General features: G+C 49.9%; 2 protein-coding genes and 1 long non-coding RNA gene across 3 annotated transcripts; 2 read left to right on the plus strand and 1 right to left on the minus strand.

The window, feature by feature from the left end:
- Positions 1–305: 305 nt before the first annotated feature.
- LOC110014794 lies at positions 306–1,296 on the minus strand. The gene is made up of 2 exons (XR_002289784.1): positions 1,186–1,296; positions 306–1,072 (listed from the first exon to the last, which is right to left on the minus strand). It is a non-coding gene; the product is annotated as an uncharacterized LOC110014794 (long non-coding RNA).
- Positions 1,040–6,982, plus strand: naif1 (nuclear apoptosis inducing factor 1). The gene is made up of 3 exons (XM_023960500.1): positions 1,040–1,507; positions 2,870–2,914; positions 5,590–6,982. Exons 1-3 carry the CDS (start codon positions 1,063–1,065, stop codon positions 6,135–6,137), a joined length of 1,038 nt encoding a protein of 345 aa, XP_023816268.1. The 5' UTR covers positions 1,040–1,062; the 3' UTR covers positions 6,138–6,982.
- A 7,935-nt stretch (positions 6,983–14,917) lies between these two features.
- dpm2 (dolichyl-phosphate mannosyltransferase subunit 2, regulatory) lies at positions 14,918–17,202 on the plus strand. The gene is made up of 4 exons (XM_023960502.1): positions 14,918–15,204; positions 16,618–16,707; positions 16,784–16,886; positions 16,982–17,202. The coding sequence occupies exons 1-4, from the start codon at positions 15,106–15,108 to the stop codon at positions 17,035–17,037; spliced, it is 348 nt and encodes a 115-aa protein (XP_023816270.1). The 5' UTR covers positions 14,918–15,105; the 3' UTR covers positions 17,038–17,202.
- Positions 17,203–17,697: the final 495 nt, after the last annotated feature.

Genomic DNA, 17,697 nt, shown 5'->3' on the forward strand with positions numbered 1-17,697 from the left:
ACATCCTCAAGGCAGCATCAGCAAAGAAAGAAAAATGAAAGACCCGTTAGACACACCTTCTCATTCAAAGAGTTTTCTTTATTTTCATGACTATATTTGTAGATTCACACCGAAGGCATCAAAACTGTGAATTAACACATGTGGAATTAAATACATGACAGAAAAATGTGAAACAACTGAAAATATGTCATATTGTAGGTTCTTCAAAGTAGCCACCTTTTGCTTTGATTCCTGCTGTAACCGAGCGATGGGGAGGTTCAATAATCAGTCACTCTGTAGTCATAAACGAGACGGGACAACCAGTCCGCCATTTAGTGGATCTGCTCACCACTTCTTTATTCTTCTTCTTCAACTCCCAAAACTAATGATTCCCTCTGAACTTGCCACGCCCCCTGGTCTCTAGGGTCCCGGGAGGGACACACCTCTCCCAAAATAAAAGATCCAGGAAGTTGGTTACACTGCTTTGCTCACTCTTGGCATTCTCTGGATGAGCTTCCAGAGGAAGACTTATGGTGTCAAAATAGAGCCTAAAGTATTGCGCATCAAAACAGTAAAACCGCGCATCAAAACCCCAAGACTCTCGTGACTCTCAGCTCACGCGCGTCTCTGTTCCAGAGCGCAGAGCTCCGAGTCGCGGCAGAACGAACATGTTCTGGTCTCCAGAACCTTCAGGCGGGTCAAGAATAAATAAGGTTCATGTATGTGATTCATTCATAGGATGAAGGAACACGTCATTCTGGACGGTGCTCCACAAACGCGCGCGCCACCTTGACACTTCCGTTTTTTCCATCAATCTTTATTGAGGCTTCGGGAGCGCGCGCTGTTTGGCTCGTGCCTTGATTGTCATCTGTTCTACACAATGAGGCCCACAGAACGTTTGACGTCATCCCTCCACCCAGCCTATGGCGAAGCCGCGTTGGGGGGGCGGGGCTCCCGTAGCTGTTTGTTCTTCAGAAGAAGCCGATTCTGGAAGCCATTACGTTGCGCACAGCAGTTGAGTAAATCGCACTTTTTTGCGTACGATACGCACAATCCCTTGTCTTTAGAGGCTTTTCTGCACTTATGGCGTCGGCTGCCAAAAAAAGGAAAATGAATTTCTCGGAGAGAGAGGTGGAGATCATTGTGGAGGAAATAGAGAAGCAGAAGCACACACTGGTTAACCACTTCAATGCCGGAGTCACCCACATGGCTAAGAATAACGCCTGGGTCGACATCCTCCGCAAAGTCAACGCCGTCACCACCTGCCCCCGAGAGTTGCCCGAGGTCAAAAAGAAGTGGTCCGACATGAAGACGGAGGTGCGGCGGAAGGTCGCGCAGGCGCGCGCCGCCATCGAGGGCACGTCCGCCGACTGCGCCACGGTTCCCGTCATCCTCAGCGCCATGCAGCAGAGGATCTGCAACCTGCTGGGGGAGGCCACCATCATCAGCCTCCCGGCCGGAGACTCGGATGCTGAGCTGACGCTCCCGGTGACGGTGAGCGCCGGCGCCGCGGTCGCGCTGGCGGAGGGTAAGCGGCCGAACGAACGGCGGCCAAAGATCGTGTGCTGGTGTGATGATCCGCTCTGACAGAAGTTCCCGCTCCGATCCAGCAGCAGTCATGCATGATGGAGCGATGACATGTGGATCAGGACCTAAAGTCAGAAACATTCATTTAAGGACTGTGGGGCAGATTTCCGCTTCTGTCTAAAGTTTATGGTCTGTTTTTATTTACAGACGGGTGTAAACGCAAAGCTGTTAGGGAACATGGTCAGAAATCAGGATCTTCACATAAATGACTTATAATAAGAGGACCAACGTCGTCAGAGTGCGGTGAAGTTAGCGTCAGGTTGGATGTTTGAGCGGCGTCAACAAATTAACAAGTGCATAGATTTTACATCAAACTTTAGACTAAATGCTTTGCAAAAAGAAACAAATGACAATGAAACAATTCCTCATGTTGTGTTAAAACAATCGTATGTATTTTGCAATGTTTTCATGAGAAAAATGGTTTGAAGTTGATATCCTGATGTTTTTTCAATAGCTCCCAAACCATGTGACCTCATGATTCCATATATATGCACAATTATGGCGCCAGACACACCAAGTTATTTTGCAATTATAGATGCAGAATATTTTATATGAATTATTATATTAAAACTGCAGAGGTCTGAATTCTGGCTTTCCTTTCGGTTTCTTCCAAACCACGTGACCCAACGAGTCCAACTGTATGCAGAAATGTGGCAGTGACCCAACGTCATAGATGATGAATGTTCCATATGGGAGTATTCATGTGGGAACCTCTGACAACGGAATACATATAAACTGTTAATCATCTATGATTGCTAAACACATTGTTGTGTCTGATGCTGGGTGTCAGTGACACAACTCGGCTCACGTTTCACATCGCCGGGTCATGAGGGACGTTTTTGAGTCGTTTCAATGAGAACTTGTGGTGAAAGTTAGACTGATAAACCTCGAGCCATGTTTTGTTTATACCCCCCCCCCCCACACACACACACACACACACATGTTTTTCTTTAATCATCCTCCAACATCTTTACCTCCTTTTCCTTCCTTGTACTCATGATCTCCACCTTTAATATTTGGTCCCAAAAAAAATACATACAAATATAATGAGGCTCTATTATCGTTGCAGTAACACCGGTCCACCACTAGAGGCCCTCAGCTCCCATCTTTGCTGCTGGACAGAATGAGATTTAAAACAAATCTTTTTGAACATCACACAAAAGCACACAACCATAAATATGAGGATTTAAAGAAACTCAAAGACAGACGTTTAACAGTAATAAGATTCCCGGTGACTTCAAAATAAAATGCAGGTCAAAGTGTGACGATGAAAAAGTGACAGATGATGTGTTTTCATTTCCAGCTCTTCCGGCTGGTCCGGTGTGTGATGACCCAAAGGCTCTGAATGGTGAGTATTTACTCCTGTTTCTTTCTTGTGATTGACATTTCCTGTTATTGTGTCCAGACGTGATCCTCACGGTCCATCTTAGGACAGTCCTTCATGGTGTGTTTGAGGGTTTTGGGACGATCAAAGGGGATTTGATGAAAATCTGCTTTCCTCTCTCCTGGACCTCCCGCGGGGTGGGCTGGAGCGTGGGGCAGGTCTCCCTATGGGGGCCCTGGTTCGTGCCTGGGGTTGGGGGGTTATCATCGGGGGTTAGAGGTGTTTTCCCGGGGTGGGGCTCTGTGGGGGGCTATTCTTCTGGTTGGGCTGGAGCTTGCACTCTCTGCGGTCCTGTGGCCTCCCTGCTCCCTGGTGTGGGGGCCCCTGTGGCGGTCCTGCCCTGGTCTAGGTGGAGGACATGCACGCCGACGGGCAGGTTTCCTCTGTTTGCTACACTGTGTGGGTGTCGGGGGTCCAGGCTATCGCTGGTGCCTCAGCGGGGGTCTTGGTTATTTTCCATTCCATCATGGACCCCAGCAGAACAGACACCCTCACCTGAGCACAGGTGCTGTCTCACCTTTGACTGAATGAAATGTTTGCCATGTGTTGGTCTGTGTGCATATGTGTGTGTGTGAGCTTTAGTTGTATTGTGTACATGTTGACATGTTTGTGTCTGAACATCATTGGATCCAGCAGGAGTGTGTGAGTGGACAGGCCCCGCCCCCTTTAGACTAACATCTACACCTGACAGTAATGTTGATAATCTTCCAGCAACTTGTTGCTTAATGATTCTACCCCCCCCTCTATAATCATCCTTCTATTTCATTAAGTCCCCTCTTTTTCTCCCTTTCTTTTGCCCCCCCCCCGACACATCCATCTCTCTTGACTTCCTGGTTCTTCTGTTATCAGACACGGTTGTGTTTCACATGTTTCGACAGACGTCCTCCGTCTTCGTCAGAGTCATCATCAGATGGTAGCGTGTGACGTATCTAAAAACAGAAGACGACAACAGAACATGAAACCAGCAGAAACGGACCACTGCGAGCAAGGAAACCACATCCTGGACCAAAGTCCTCCGCACTGAAGACAACAGACACCACAGATGCATGGTGGTGCAGGTCCGACAGCGAGCCCTCACTTCCATGAACCGGGATGAGGGGGGCCTTCCTGCTCTCATCCCTGGAGCAACATCCTCCAGCGGCAAACTGATATCAAGGGGCCTCAGTCACAATTATCTGTTTTTATATACGTCACGTGACTACCATCTGATGACGACTCTGACAAAGACGTCCGTCAAAACATGTGAATGTGAAACACAACCGTGTCTGATAAAAGAAGAACCTAAAAAGTCAGTTATCGATACAGACATGAACGGTTTTGGACTAAACCATCTCTCTTCTTCACTCCTCTTCATTTCCATCCGGTCCCAACAAAAAACGGTCATAAATATAAACACTATCAATAAAGTTTAGTCTAAATTACAAAAGGGGTTTATTCACATAGACTCCCAGTGTGTCTGAAGGTTCATAACCTCATGTTGTAACAGTTAAATCTGTCCAACAAAGAGGCCTTCAGCTCTGATCTGTCTGCTCAGCTGCTGGACAGGACAGGTAAAAAAAATCCAGACAGAAAAACCCGTCCGGGGTTCGGACCAGGACCTCCTCGCCGTGAGGCGAGAGTGCTAACCACTGCTCCACATGCTGCCCTGCACTCAGATTTCACTTATTGCAATAGTTTTACAATGTTCATTTTAATAGACGAGAGTTTGTGGGTTTTTGTCCACTAAAAATGTAGAAATTGATTCTTAAATATTTTGTATTAATACAAACTTTTTTCACGGCACATTTAAAGAAATGACTTTCAACGACGTGTTCGACCCGGTGGCTCAGATTTTCTGTAGCTAATGATCCAATCAATAGAAGCAGGGACGTCCAGTTTAGTTTAGTCTGTTTGTTAGTTCACTTTAGTATTTTCCTATTGAATTCTATGTATTTATGGTCCTTTTGTTTTTATGTTGAACTTTTTTAAATTTGCGATACGAAACCCATCGAGACGACTGTTGTTGTGAATTTGGGCTACACAAATAAAATTGAATGGAATTGAATGGAGCTTTTATGTCTGGCTGTAAATCATTTTTCAGTTGTTTTTTGTTGTTAAAGTCACATTTGTTGTCACGTTCTTTGTGTGAAATTTGAGCGTTTGACCCCTCCCCTGGGGGAGTGGTCAGACATTTGGTGGTTTAACCCCCCACCCACCCCTTCATGCTGAGTGTCAGGCAGGGAGGCACTGGCTCCCATTTTTAGAGTCTTTGGTAGGACTTGGGCTGGATTTGAACTCACAACCTTCAGGGCTGAGGACGGACACTCTACCACAGCTGTTGTCATGTTTGGAAATGGTTTAAAGCAAGAATAAAGCATGAAGAAGACCAGCAGAGGTGTGTATCCATACAAAGACGCATCAGACGGAGGATGACTAGTCATGAAATCCTCCAACGTTCTCATGAATTCAGTTCTTCCTCTGAAACAGAAACGCACTTTGGGATGTAGAGGTGACTCGATGGAGGCATCACGGTTGTTAAGAGGAGAAGTGAACGTCTACATCTGCTTTAGCTCACGTTTCATGTTTGTCTTTTGTTCGTCTGATGAGCTGGACGGTCCTCCGGTGGAGGATTCAGACCAACTTTCTTCTTCTGTCCCCAGCTGAAACCACGTACCACAACATCCCCCTGGAGGACGGCAGCGTGGTGGAATACTGCACCACCACTGTCAATGACGCCACCCCCGCCGTCATGGCGACCGTTGAGACTCCGGTGGAGATGCTGGCCTCGTCCTCCGCCTCGCCGCCGCCGCCTGCGAGTCAGGCCAAACCTCAGGAACTGAAGAGCCGCATCGCCCTGAACTCCGCCCGCCTGCTGCAGGAGCAGCGGGTGACAAACGTCCACATCCGGCAGATCGCTCAGCACCTGGAGGGCCAAAACGAGCTGCTGCAGATGATGCGGCGCTCCCAGGAGGCCCAAGCGCTGGCCCAGGAGCGGCAGGCGCAGGCCCTGGAGGGCACGCAGGCCGCCATGATCGCGTTGGTGCAGATGCTCAGACCCGCGCTGAAAGACCTGCGCCGGTTCCTGCAGAGCGGCTCTGAGGCCGCAAACGTTTGCAGCTCAACGACCGGAGGGAAAGCGGAGGAAGGGCGAGAGGACCACAGAGCCAAAACTCCCCCTCCTCTGCAGCCGGCGGAGGACGCGCAGTAGTCTGCGTCCCAGAGGCGACACGGGTGCCTGAGACGCTGCAGGATGGACGGACGACGTGGACGGCTGATTGGGTCAAAAGCCCCCCCCCCCCCCGGCAGCGGACGCCCCCCCTTTGGTCAGGACTGTGGACGCAGCAAACCGGACGGGTGTCACTTGTTGTTGTGGCTGCTACAGACTTTCCTCCAAACCTTTTTTAGAAGCCGGTTTTAGCTTCATGGTTGACTTTTAAAAAAAGGAAATCCATTTTTAGTTTTTTGAATTTACAACCTTTATTAAAAAGAGGTCATGTTGACACATCTTTTGTTGGCCAAATATGAGAACAGAAACCCACAGGTGTTCATATTCAGTGACAAAAGAAGCGACTGCTGCGTTGTGAGAATCGAACGAGCGGCTGGACGGCAGCGTGTAGCACCGCTGCACGGGATCCCCGCCTCATCCAGTGGGGGTCCTTGGAGACCCCTCACACTGCTGCCTAACCATGTAGCCACACGGGGGCCCACGTCTGGGTCTCCCTGTGCCGGTCCCCAGCCCGGATAAAAGACGAGGTTGTGTCAGGAAGAGCTTCTGATTGGCTGTGGCGACCCCTGAAGATGGACTGTAAGGTGAGGAAGTGATGGCGGCGGATTTAACCCATTTATGGACCACAGACGGGCGTTTCAGGGAGCTGGACTCTGGACCCCAGAGGGGTTTCTGTGCTGACATGGACTCTATGGTCACAGAAGCAGATAAAAAAGTACAGCATTGTTCAAGACGGTTGAGGTCCTGATCTACATCCACCAGTTTTTATTTTATGGGTTTGACATTTCAGATTTATGCAATAAAGTCTTTGATTTATTGAACATGAATTAATATTTGTAAAAACATTTTGTGGAGATTTTTATCCTTCTTGTTTCTCTTCTTCTGCTCATCCGGGAGGCATGGGAACGCCCCGGGGTCCCCCCAGAGGAGCTGGAGAAGGTGGCATCTTTGCTTAGACCCGTCTATGGGGCCCCTGAGGAGAAGACCCCTCTGTGGGGCCCCTGAGAAGCAGACCCCTGTATGGGGCCCCTGAGGAGCAGACTTGTCTGTGGGCCCCTGAGGAGCAGACTTGTCTATAGGCCCCTGAGGAGCAGACCCGTCTATAGGCCCCTGAGGAGCAGACCCGTCTATAGGCCCCTGAGGAGCAGACCTGTCTGTGGGGCCCCTGAGGAGCAGACCCGTCTATAGGCCCCTGAGGAGCAGACCCGTCTATAGGCCCCTGAGGAGCAGACCCGTCTGTGGGCCCCTGAGTAGCAGACATGTCTGTGGGCCCCTGAGGAGCAGACTTGTCTGTGGGCCCCTGAGGAGCAGACCCCTCTATGGGGCCCCTGAGGAGCAGACTTGTCTGTGGGCCCCTGAGGAGCAGACCCGTCTGTGGGCCCCTGAGGAGCAGACTTGTCTGTGGGCCCCTGAGGAGCAGACCCGTCTGTGGGGCCCCTGAGGAGCAGACCTTTCTGTTGGGCCCCTGAGGAGCAGACCCTTCTGTGGGGCCCCTGAGGAGCAGACCCGTCTGTGGGGCCCCTGATGGGCAGACCTGTCTGTGGGGCCCCTGAGGAGCAGACCCGTCTGTGGGCCCCTGAGGAGCAGACCCGTCTATGGGCCCCTGAGGAGCAGACCTTTCTGTTGGGCCCCTGAGGAGCAGACCCGTCTGTGGGCCCCTGAGGAGCAGACATGTCTGTGGGCCCCTGAGGAGCAGACTTGTCTGTGGGCCCCTGAGGAGCAGACCCGTCTGTGGGCCCCTGAGGAGCAGACCCGTCTGTGGGCCCCTGAGGAGCAGACATGTCTGTGGGCCCCTGAGGAGCAGACTTGTCTGTGGGCCCCTGAGGAGCAGACCCGTCTATAGGCCCCTGAGGAGCAGACCCGTCTGTGGGCCCCTGAGGAGCAGACCCGTCTGTGGGCCCCTGAGGAGCAGACCCGTCTATAGGCCCCTGAGGAGCAGACCCGTCTGTGGGCCCCTGAGGAGCAGACATGTCTGTGGGCCCCTGAGGAGCAGACTTGTCTGTGGGCCCCTGAGGAGCAGACCCGTCTATAGGCCCCTGAGGAGCAGACCCGTCTGTGGGCCCCTGAGGAGCAGACTTGTCTGTGGGCCCCTGAGGAGCAGACCCGTCTATAGGCCCCTGAGGAGCAGACCCGTCTGTGGGGCCCCTGAGGAGCAGACCTTTCTGTTGGGCCCCTGAGGAGCAGACCCTTCTGTGGGGCCCCTGAGGAGCAGACCCGTCTGTGGGGCCCCTGATGGGCAGACCTGTCTGTGGGGCCCCTGAGGAGCAGACCCGTCTGTGGGCCCCTGAGGAGCAGACCCGTCTATGGGCCCCTGAGGAGCAGACCTTTCTGTTGGGCCCCTGAGGAGCAGACCCGTCTGTGGGCCCCTGAGGAGCAGACATGTCTGTGGGCCCCTGAGGAGCAGACTTGTCTGTGGGCCCCTGAGGAGCAGACCCGTCTGTGGGCCCCTGAGGAGCAGACCCGTCTGTGGGCCCCTGAGGAGCAGACATGTCTGTGGGCCCCTGAGGAGCAGACTTGTCTGTGGGCCCCTGAGGAGCAGACCCGTCTATAGGCCCCTGAGGAGCAGACCCGTCTGTGGGCCCCTGAGGAGCAGACCCGTCTGTGGGCCCCTGAGGAGCAGACCCGTCTATAGGCCCCTGAGGAGCAGACCCGTCTGTGGGCCCCTGAGGAGCAGACATGTCTGTGGGCCCCTGAGGAGCAGACTTGTCTGTGGGCCCCTGAGGAGCAGACCAGTCTGTGGGCCCCTGAGGAGCAGACATGTCTGTGGGCCCCTGAGGAGCAGACTTGTCTGTGGGCCCCTGAGGAGCAGACCCGTCTATAGGCCCCTGAGGAGCAGACCCGTCTGTGGGCCCCTGAGGAGCAGACCTGTCTGTGGGCCCCTGAGGAGCAGACCCGTCTGTGGGGCCCCTGAGGAGCAGACCTTTCTGTTGGGCCGCTGAGGAGCAGACCCTTCTGTGGGGCCCCTGAGGAGCAGACCCGTCTGTGGGGCCCCTGAGGAGCAGACCTGTCTGTGGGGCCCCTGAGGAGCAGACCCGTCTGTGGGGCCCCTGAGGAGCAGACCTTTCTGTTGGGCCCCTGAGGAGCAGACCCTTCTGTGGGCCCCTGAGGAGCAGACCCGTCTGTGGGGCCCCTGAGGAGCAGACCCGTCTGTGGGGCCCCTGAGGAGCAGACCCGTCTGTGGGCCCCTGAGGAGCAGACCCGTCTATGGGCCCCTGAGGAGCAGACCTTTCTGTTGGGCCCCTGAGGAGCAGACCTGTCTGTGGGGCCCTCGATGGGATTGTCTGCAGCGACTGAAAGCGCGCTCTGGTTGTCGGTCGTCAGGACTGCGTGTTTGCTCCGACAAAAAAGCTGAAAATGAGCAAAGAAGAAGGAAAATTTCCACTTTTCCTGATTGGTTGGTTGACGTTTTACGCCGGAAGTAACCGTCCGCACTCCGGTGGAGGCTGGCAGCAGCGCAGCGCGCTTCCCGCCGCCCCAGCGGCGTCAGCAGGTGTGCGGGCTCGCGGACGGTCGCGCCATGTCGTTTCTGCTGAAGAAGAAGAAGTTTAAGTTCCAGGTGAGCCTGACGCCGCAGGAGCTGACCGCCGTGCCGCTTGTCAACCGGATGCTGTTCTGTAAGATCCGCCTGATGGACGGAGGAGGCTTCAGCGTTTGCTCCTCCAGGTGAGTTTCTGTCTGCCTTCCCGCCTCTGAGGAAGACTATGGAGACCCGCATGTCCGGCTCTTCCTCGTTTATTCTGACTTTTCTGTCCGTCAGAGAAGCTGCGTCACTGAAGAAACCTGTGGGTCGGTCTGTGAAAGGGTTCTGATCCATTCGGCCCTCAATGTCAGAACCGCTGACTGTAACTGAGAACTGGACTGAGCCACACCCCGATCAGATCAGATCCAGAACCCTTCTGGATCTCATGCCTTTTTCTTAACATCTTCTTAATAATTCTCTTTTTTCTGGATTTTTTTTTTTGGAGTTTGAGTTCTGAACTGACCAATCAGATGCCTCAGTAAAGGTGGGCGGTCTCACACTGAACAGTCAAAGTGTTTGATTGACAGCCTGCTGAGAAATGAACGTCTGTCATCCTGATTCACTTGAACAGATAAAAAATCAGAGAAATCCGCTTTAAGCCTTTGTTGCCTTATAGATCATTTTGGAGCTGAAGTGTATGTTGCGTATTTGCATCAATAGGCATATAGATGTTTGCATTTCCGTGAGGTAAACACGTGTTCGAACCCTCTTTAGCAGCACAGAGGTCAGGACTCCAGAGGTGGGATTCTCTCTGTTTAAGCCATTCTATTGTTATCTACTTCTATGCTTGGGGTCTTGTTGCATCACCCATCCTCTGCTGGGCTTCTGTTGGCGAACAGCAAAGCAGCCCCATACCATGGTGCTCCCTCCACCATATTTCCCAGCTGGGATGAGCTTTTGGTGTGGGGGTGCTGTACCTTCTCTTCACAGGACGACCAGCAGCAGGGCTGACCTGCCTGTCCCACCGTGGACACATGGACACGGAGGGTCTTAGATACTTTTGGAACCCTTTTCATGCAGCTCAACAACTCTTGATGGTAGATCTTCTACAAGCTACTTTGTGTGAGGCACAGTTCCCATCATGCAATGCTTCTTGAAAGCAGTGACTTAACTGCTGTGTGTTTTCATGAGGCAGGACAGCTTCAACCAACACATCCAACCTCATCACACCGACTGGATTCCAGGCTGGCCCATAGCTGGATGAAGGGATGGAAGGATGAATAGATCAGAATCAGAATCTTTTATTATCATTCTGCAGTGCACAATGACATTTTTTCCAGCAACTCTCTTCCAACAATATATAAAGATAGAATAAATTAAAATAAAGGGTAAGGAGCTATATAAGACATAAATACTGTACAGTAGAGTGGGGTGAATATTGCACAAATGAGTGGGTATTCCACATGTAGAATGAATATTGCGTACATAGTTTTAAAGTACAGTCAGAGCATTGTCAGCTGTGTGCTGACAAGGGTTGGTGGGTTATGTTAAGTCTAGGGGGAGGGGGGGTGTCGTTGACCCAGTTGTGTGATGGGGGGTGTGGGGGGGGGGTGGATGGACCTCACTGCTCTTGGGAAGAAGCTGTTCCTCAGTCTGTTCGTGTGAGTTCTGATGTTCGTACCCCGTCCCAGAGGGAAGGGGTACAAACAGGTTATGTCCTGGGTGGGTGGGGTCTGAAGCTATACGACCGGCCTTCCGTCGGACCCGGCTGTCGTACACTGAGTCGAGTTGTGGGAGGGGTCCTCCCACAATCTCCTGTGCGGTTCTCACCACCCGGGCCAAGTCCTTCCTGTCTTGAGCGGTGCAGCTCCCGTACCACACCGTAGCACTCAGACAGAGGATGCTCTCAATGGTTGCTCTGTAGAAGTTCCCCAGAAGTTGAGATGAAAGTCCAGTCCTTTTAAGCTTCCTGAGAAAGAAGAGTCTCTGCTGAGCCTTCTTCACCAGGTGGGATGTGTGCAGCGACCAGGTGAGGTCGGATGTGATGTGGATCCCCAGGAACTTGATGTGGTCCACCTGCTCCACCTCCTCCCCGTTAATGAGGAGGGGGGGGTGTGCCACCTTTCTAGTCCTTCTAAAATCCACAATGATCTCCTTGGTCTTGGAGGTGTTCAGGATGAGGTTGTTGTCAGCACACCATCCTGTTAGGTGCTTAACTTCCTCTCTGTAGTGAGTCTCATCATTGTTGGATATGAGACCCACTACGGTGGTGTCGTCGGCGAACTTTAAAACCATGTTTGTGGAATGAATGGCGGAGCAGTCGTGGGTGAACATAGTGAAGAGGGCGGGGCTGAGGACACACCCCTGTGGTGTTCCTGTGCTCAGGATCAGAGTGGATGATGCTGAGTCCCCCATTCTCACCACTTGGGGCCTGTTGGTGAGAAAGTCTTTGATCCAGAGGCACAGGGAGGCAGGCAGACCCAGGTTGTGGAGCTTCAGTGTCAGCTTGTCCGGGATCACCGTGTTAAAGGCTGAACTGAAGTCCACAAATAACATCCTGACATAGGTGTCAGGATGCTCCAGGTGGGACAGGGTAGCATGCAGGGCTAGTGAGACTGCGTCCTCTGTCGATCGGTTCTCCCTGTAAGCGAACTGATGGCTGTCCAGAGTAGCAGGGATGATGTCCTTGATGTGGTTCAGGATGATCCTCTCAAAGCACTTCATGATCACCGGTGTCAGAGCGACCGGCCGGTAATCATTGAGGCACGAGACAGATGATTTTTTTGGCACCGGCACGATGATGGAGGACTTGAGGCACACGGGAACTGAGGTGAGCTGCAGGGACCAATTGAAGATGTCCAGGAAAACTCCAGCCAGTTGATGTGCGCACAGCTTCAGAACCCGACCTGACACCTTATCTGGTCCTGCGGCTTTACTGGTGTCGATCCTCCTCAGAGTGGAGCTCACCTGATGTAGCTGCAGGACGAGAGGCTGGGACTGCTCCTCCAGCTGTAATAGAGGACCAGAGTCCCTGCTGCTGCCGGGCGTCTCGAAGCGTGCAAAGAAGGTGTTTAGAGTGTCAGGCAGGGTGGGGTCATGAGTGGTCTGCTGCATGCTGCTCCTGTGGTCTGTGATGGTTCTGATGCCTCTCCACATCTCCCGCGGGTTGTTATTAGCAAAGTGCTGTTCCACCTGTTGTCTGTGTCTGCGTTTGGCCTGGTTGATGCCCCTCCTCAGCTCTGTCCGGGCTCTGCTGTAGGCCAGCCTGTCACCTGACCTGTAGGCTGCATCCCGAGCTTTGAGCAAAGACCGCACTGTTCCATCAAACCATGGTTTCTGGTTTGGGTAGACTTTGATGGACTTTGTGGGCAGAACAGCATCGGTGCAGAACAGCACATAGCTCAGGACGGATGTTGTGTAGGCCTCCAGGTCTGAGCCATCTTTAAACACCTCCCAGTCAGTGAGTTCAAAACAGTCCTGTAGTGCAGAAGAAGCCTCTTCGGTCCATACCTGAACTGTTTTGATGGTTGGTTTGGTCCTGCAGATCAGAGGTCTGTATGTGGGGGTTAGCTCCACAGAGATGTGATCCGACATGCCCAGGTGAGGAGCTGCTGCAGCCTTGTATGCACCTGGGATGTTGCAGTAGACTTGATCCAGTGTGTTGTTGTCTCTGGTGGGAAAGTGAATAAACTTCTGAAATTTGATGGATGGATGGATATATGGATGGATGGGTGGCAGTGGCTCAGGCAGATGAGCAGGTCGTCCAATGATCGAAGGGTCGTTGGTTCGATCCCCTCTCCCCCCAGCCAACTGTCGTGTCTTTGGGGAAGACGCTTCACCCTCCCTGCCTCCACTGGTGCATGAATGTGCATGAATGTCCTGGTGATGGTCAGAGGGGCCGTAGGCGCCAACTGTCAGCCACGCCTCTGTCCGTCTGCCCCAGGGCAGCTGAGGCTACATCAGTAGTTACCATCACCAAGTATGAATGAATGATGGACTCACTGTTAACGCTTTGAGCGTCTGGAAAAGCAGATCAATCCATTATTATTTAGTCTTAAGTATTTAAATAAAAAGTAGGGTAACATTGACGTAGAGCAACTGTCAACTGTCAACTGGCTATGTTTTGACTATCTTATTCAGATTCATTTCTCCACGCAGGTCAGTTCTTGCTTTACCAAACTGACTTGGATGGTTCATTTTTCAGACGAGTGAATTCTGCTGGCAGGATCAACCCGGTAGCCCCAGGAGTTGGCAGTAGGGCGGGCCAACCCAGGCCAGGCCTCAACTAGGGCAACAGTTCTGGATTGTGTTTCTATAGTTTTTTTACTCTAATTAAATAATGAGTGATGAGCAAATACTTAGTGGTCAAATGTCTTTACCGTCAGATCTGTAGTTTGTTCTTAATGAATGATCTTTTTCAGCAGCAAAGAGCATTTATCACTGCAGGAACATGAATGCATCAGTGTCTGCAACATTTGCTCTTGTTTGCACACCAACTAGCTGGTCTAAACATTGGGACTGCATTGTAAATTAAAAACATGTATTTTAAAATCTTTGAACTCAAAAGCAACTTTTCTGAACTGTATCGCTGAACTATGTATTTATTTAGCGGAATGTCGACACTTAAGCTCTCTGAAAATGTATTTGTTTATTTTTTTAAACAAATCTTTGTTCTTGATGATCTACTTTCTGACCTGGATTAAAAAAAAAGGTTCATCATGTACGGATTTCTGTTTCTTAGAGATTTGTTATGAAAGTATTGGATAGTTTTTATTTCATTATTTTGAATGTGGATGAGCGGGTTCTACTGGTAGGAGTGTTTACCAGTAACTACCATTTCTTTAGTTTAATCAAAAAAGTGATGACTCATATCACTGCAGAAGCGTTGTCCGGTCCATGACTCCTGGATGGTCCGGTCCATAAGTCCAGGGAATAATGTAGCTTTGCCTGAGGATGACCACCATGACTAAAGCCGATCTCTTGGAGCCAGATTGTCGTGTTGAAGTGGGTTAGTGCAGAAAATGGATTTATGGAATATGAACGTTCCTGTGAGACTCCAGCATGAATCTCAACACAAATCCTAAAGTCATAAAAAATATTCCTTTCCAAATGGCCAGGATGTCGAAACGCCAACTGTTTGCTGCTTCAGGAATCCCACAAGACAGAAAATGTAAAAAACAACAAAATCAGGCGGGACGTTTTTCTATTTGTCATGTTACTCCAGACCAGCAGGGGGCGGTCACGGGACTTTCTCCTGCAGCTGCAGCCGGACATAAACCAACCGGAAAAACGGAGGTCACGTGGTTCTACCGCCTGTCAACAATGGTGAGCGGCGTTTAAGTAATTTATTTTATAGGAAATCCCTTTACAAACATGATTTTACGGGGATAAACAGTCGCAGTGGTTTGACCTTTACAGGCCGCCGTCATGAAGAATTGTGCCTAAAAGCAGGTTGAAGTTTCGCGTTGAGCTCTTGACGCTTAAGGCTTAATGACGATCCGCGGGTCCCTAACCGGGTCCCTAACCGGCCTTCAGAAGAACGACAGGAATGTTTTCTCCTCACGGGAATGCGGACAAAACGGACGTTTGGTCTCTGACATTTTTATTCACCGCACATGAAAAAACGCTGAGATTGAAGCCGCAGCTGTAGTCAGTTTGGCCTTTTTCATTGTATTTATTTACTCTGAAGTTAGAAGAACATCCCACAGAAACTTTACCCAATGAGTTCTATCACTAGAGGAGACACACCCGCTTGGGAAGCCTGGCCGACGGTGGCGGAGCGCGACGCCATCTTGGTGAGGTCGTCAGCGCCCACGTGACAATGATTTCTATTGCCTTTAGTGGCATCTAGTAGCTTTTATATATATTTATACCTATATATAAATATATATGTATATCATTTATGTATATGCATCATTTGTTTTTAAATAAGAGAAACAGGCAGCATTAAAAGCTCAAACTTTAATGAAAAATGCAGAGTTGCAGGACTTCTTACAAAAAAAATTATTACAAAGAATTTTTAAAAATAATTTTTAAACATGTAGAAGTTTTAGACCTCTTTGAAACGTAATTTAAATTATTTAGAAAAGCCCAACAATAAGTCAATAGGAAGCCAATAATAATAATGAATAATAACAATATATACATAAGTCAATAATTATAATAATAATAAATAGTAATTCAATAATAATAATAAATTATAAGAATAAATCAATAATAAGTCAACAATAAGTCCAAAAGTCAATAACAGATTTACCCTGAAAAAACAAAGAGAAACAATAGATTAACTGATTCATGTTAGTGATCAGTTTGTGTAACACAGATTCCTTGGTGTCGGGTTTCAGGCTAACATTCTGGCCTCTCATCAAAGTCTGGTTCCACAAATGTTCTGAACATATCCAGACTGTATCACTAGTTGGTACCACAGTGATCCATCTGGGTTAGCTCTTTTTATTGCTAAGATCCACTTTTTCCTGAAGTCTGAATCTATTAGAAACCTGCAAGAAAAGTTCAGTCTGAGTCAGAAATGTATAAATCTATATTATTATAATAGCCTAGTCCTAGTATACTGTATATAGGTTTAACACAATAAAGTTTACATTTATGTCGACAGCAAATTCTCCGTACATCATGCAGCATGTTGATAACAGCCCTGCAGCATCATGCATGTCTACATGTGTTCTATTCATGAAGCCCCTCCAGCATTAAAAGAAAAACATTAAAATACTTACCTGTGAAATGTTCTGCCTTCCTGCTTCGTGGACTAATTTCCTCGATTTTGACAGTTGAAATCCGCACAATGAACTGGGATTTTGAGTTCACATGCTGAACTGCAGCAGTGACTTGACCTCACCAAGATGGCGGTGCTCTCCTCCCATGAAGAATCCCATGACGTCTCCTCTAGCGATAGAACTCATTGACTTTAACTGCTGCGGCACCCGCAGTCTGAGACCCGGTCCAAAGCTGGGTCACTGATGAACTTTTTCTGCTCTTGGTTTTCAGGCCACTGGAGTGGATCAGGCTGTCGGCATGGGTCTGGTTCTGTTCAGCCTGGCTCTGTTTTCGTACTACTCTGTGTGGGTCGTGGTTCTGGTACGTCCTGATGGAGCCTCTTAAATATCTGTAGGACAAAGGTGGACTCTAATACTGTGATTTGCACCAATTGCAGCCGTTCATGGACGGTGACCACATGCTGCAGCAGTACTTCCTTCCTCGTGAGTACTCTGTCATCCTGCCGGGCATTGCAGCAGTGGTTTTGCTCCTCATGATAGGTCAGTATGCCGTCTCATGACCTCATGACCCCGCTGTCTACACGTCTTCATGCCAGACGGACGCGGTGATCCTCTGGTTTTTGTCTTCTCTGCAGGGGCTTTCACAGCAGCTGTTGTGTGGATGAATCACAAGCCAAAGAAAGTGGATTAGTCCCACTTTCCATGGGAAAATGGAACTTTATAAAGTCACATGGATTCATTTTCCTCCTCTGGGAATCTTTTTGACAGAACATGTGCTTGGTGTTGTGGGTATGAGTGCTGGCTGTGAGTGAAGTCTGGGTTTCAAACTGAAAAATAAACCTTTTCACATAGATCACCCCGTCCTACAGATGTTTTAATGGTTGCCAAGCATTCTGCTGACCTCCATGATGCTGGGAGTCACTCGTTTTCAGTATCTACACTGTGTGGAGGCAGCATTTGTACACCAGATGAGTACGGTGGGTGGAGTCTTTAGGTGTTTCAAAAGTCTGAATACTTTTGTCATTTCTCACTAGTTTGGACTTTAACCCTCCTGATGGGCTGGATTCTTGTCTTGCTCCATGTTACCTAACTGTTTTCTCTACATCAATAAAATCACAAATTAAAATAGTAGAAAATCGGTTTCAACCATTGACTGTATAGAGAACTGGACTGATCGAGGGTGAGCCACCCGTAGAAAACACCTAACCCCCAGCTCCAGCTAAAGGAACCCGATTCAGTCGCCGTTTTTCCTCGATACGGTTGCGCCATGTTGGAGCCAGACGACAGTGGTTGGTGCGAGTGGTCGTTTCTATGGCAACTACTGTCGCCAATCAGAAGTAAGCTTGTTTGA

The sequence above is a fragment of the Oryzias latipes genome, chromosome 12, assembly GCF_002234675.1.
Source record: "Oryzias latipes chromosome 12, ASM223467v1".
Classification (NCBI taxonomy): Eukaryota; Metazoa; Chordata; class Actinopteri; order Beloniformes; family Adrianichthyidae; genus Oryzias; species Oryzias latipes.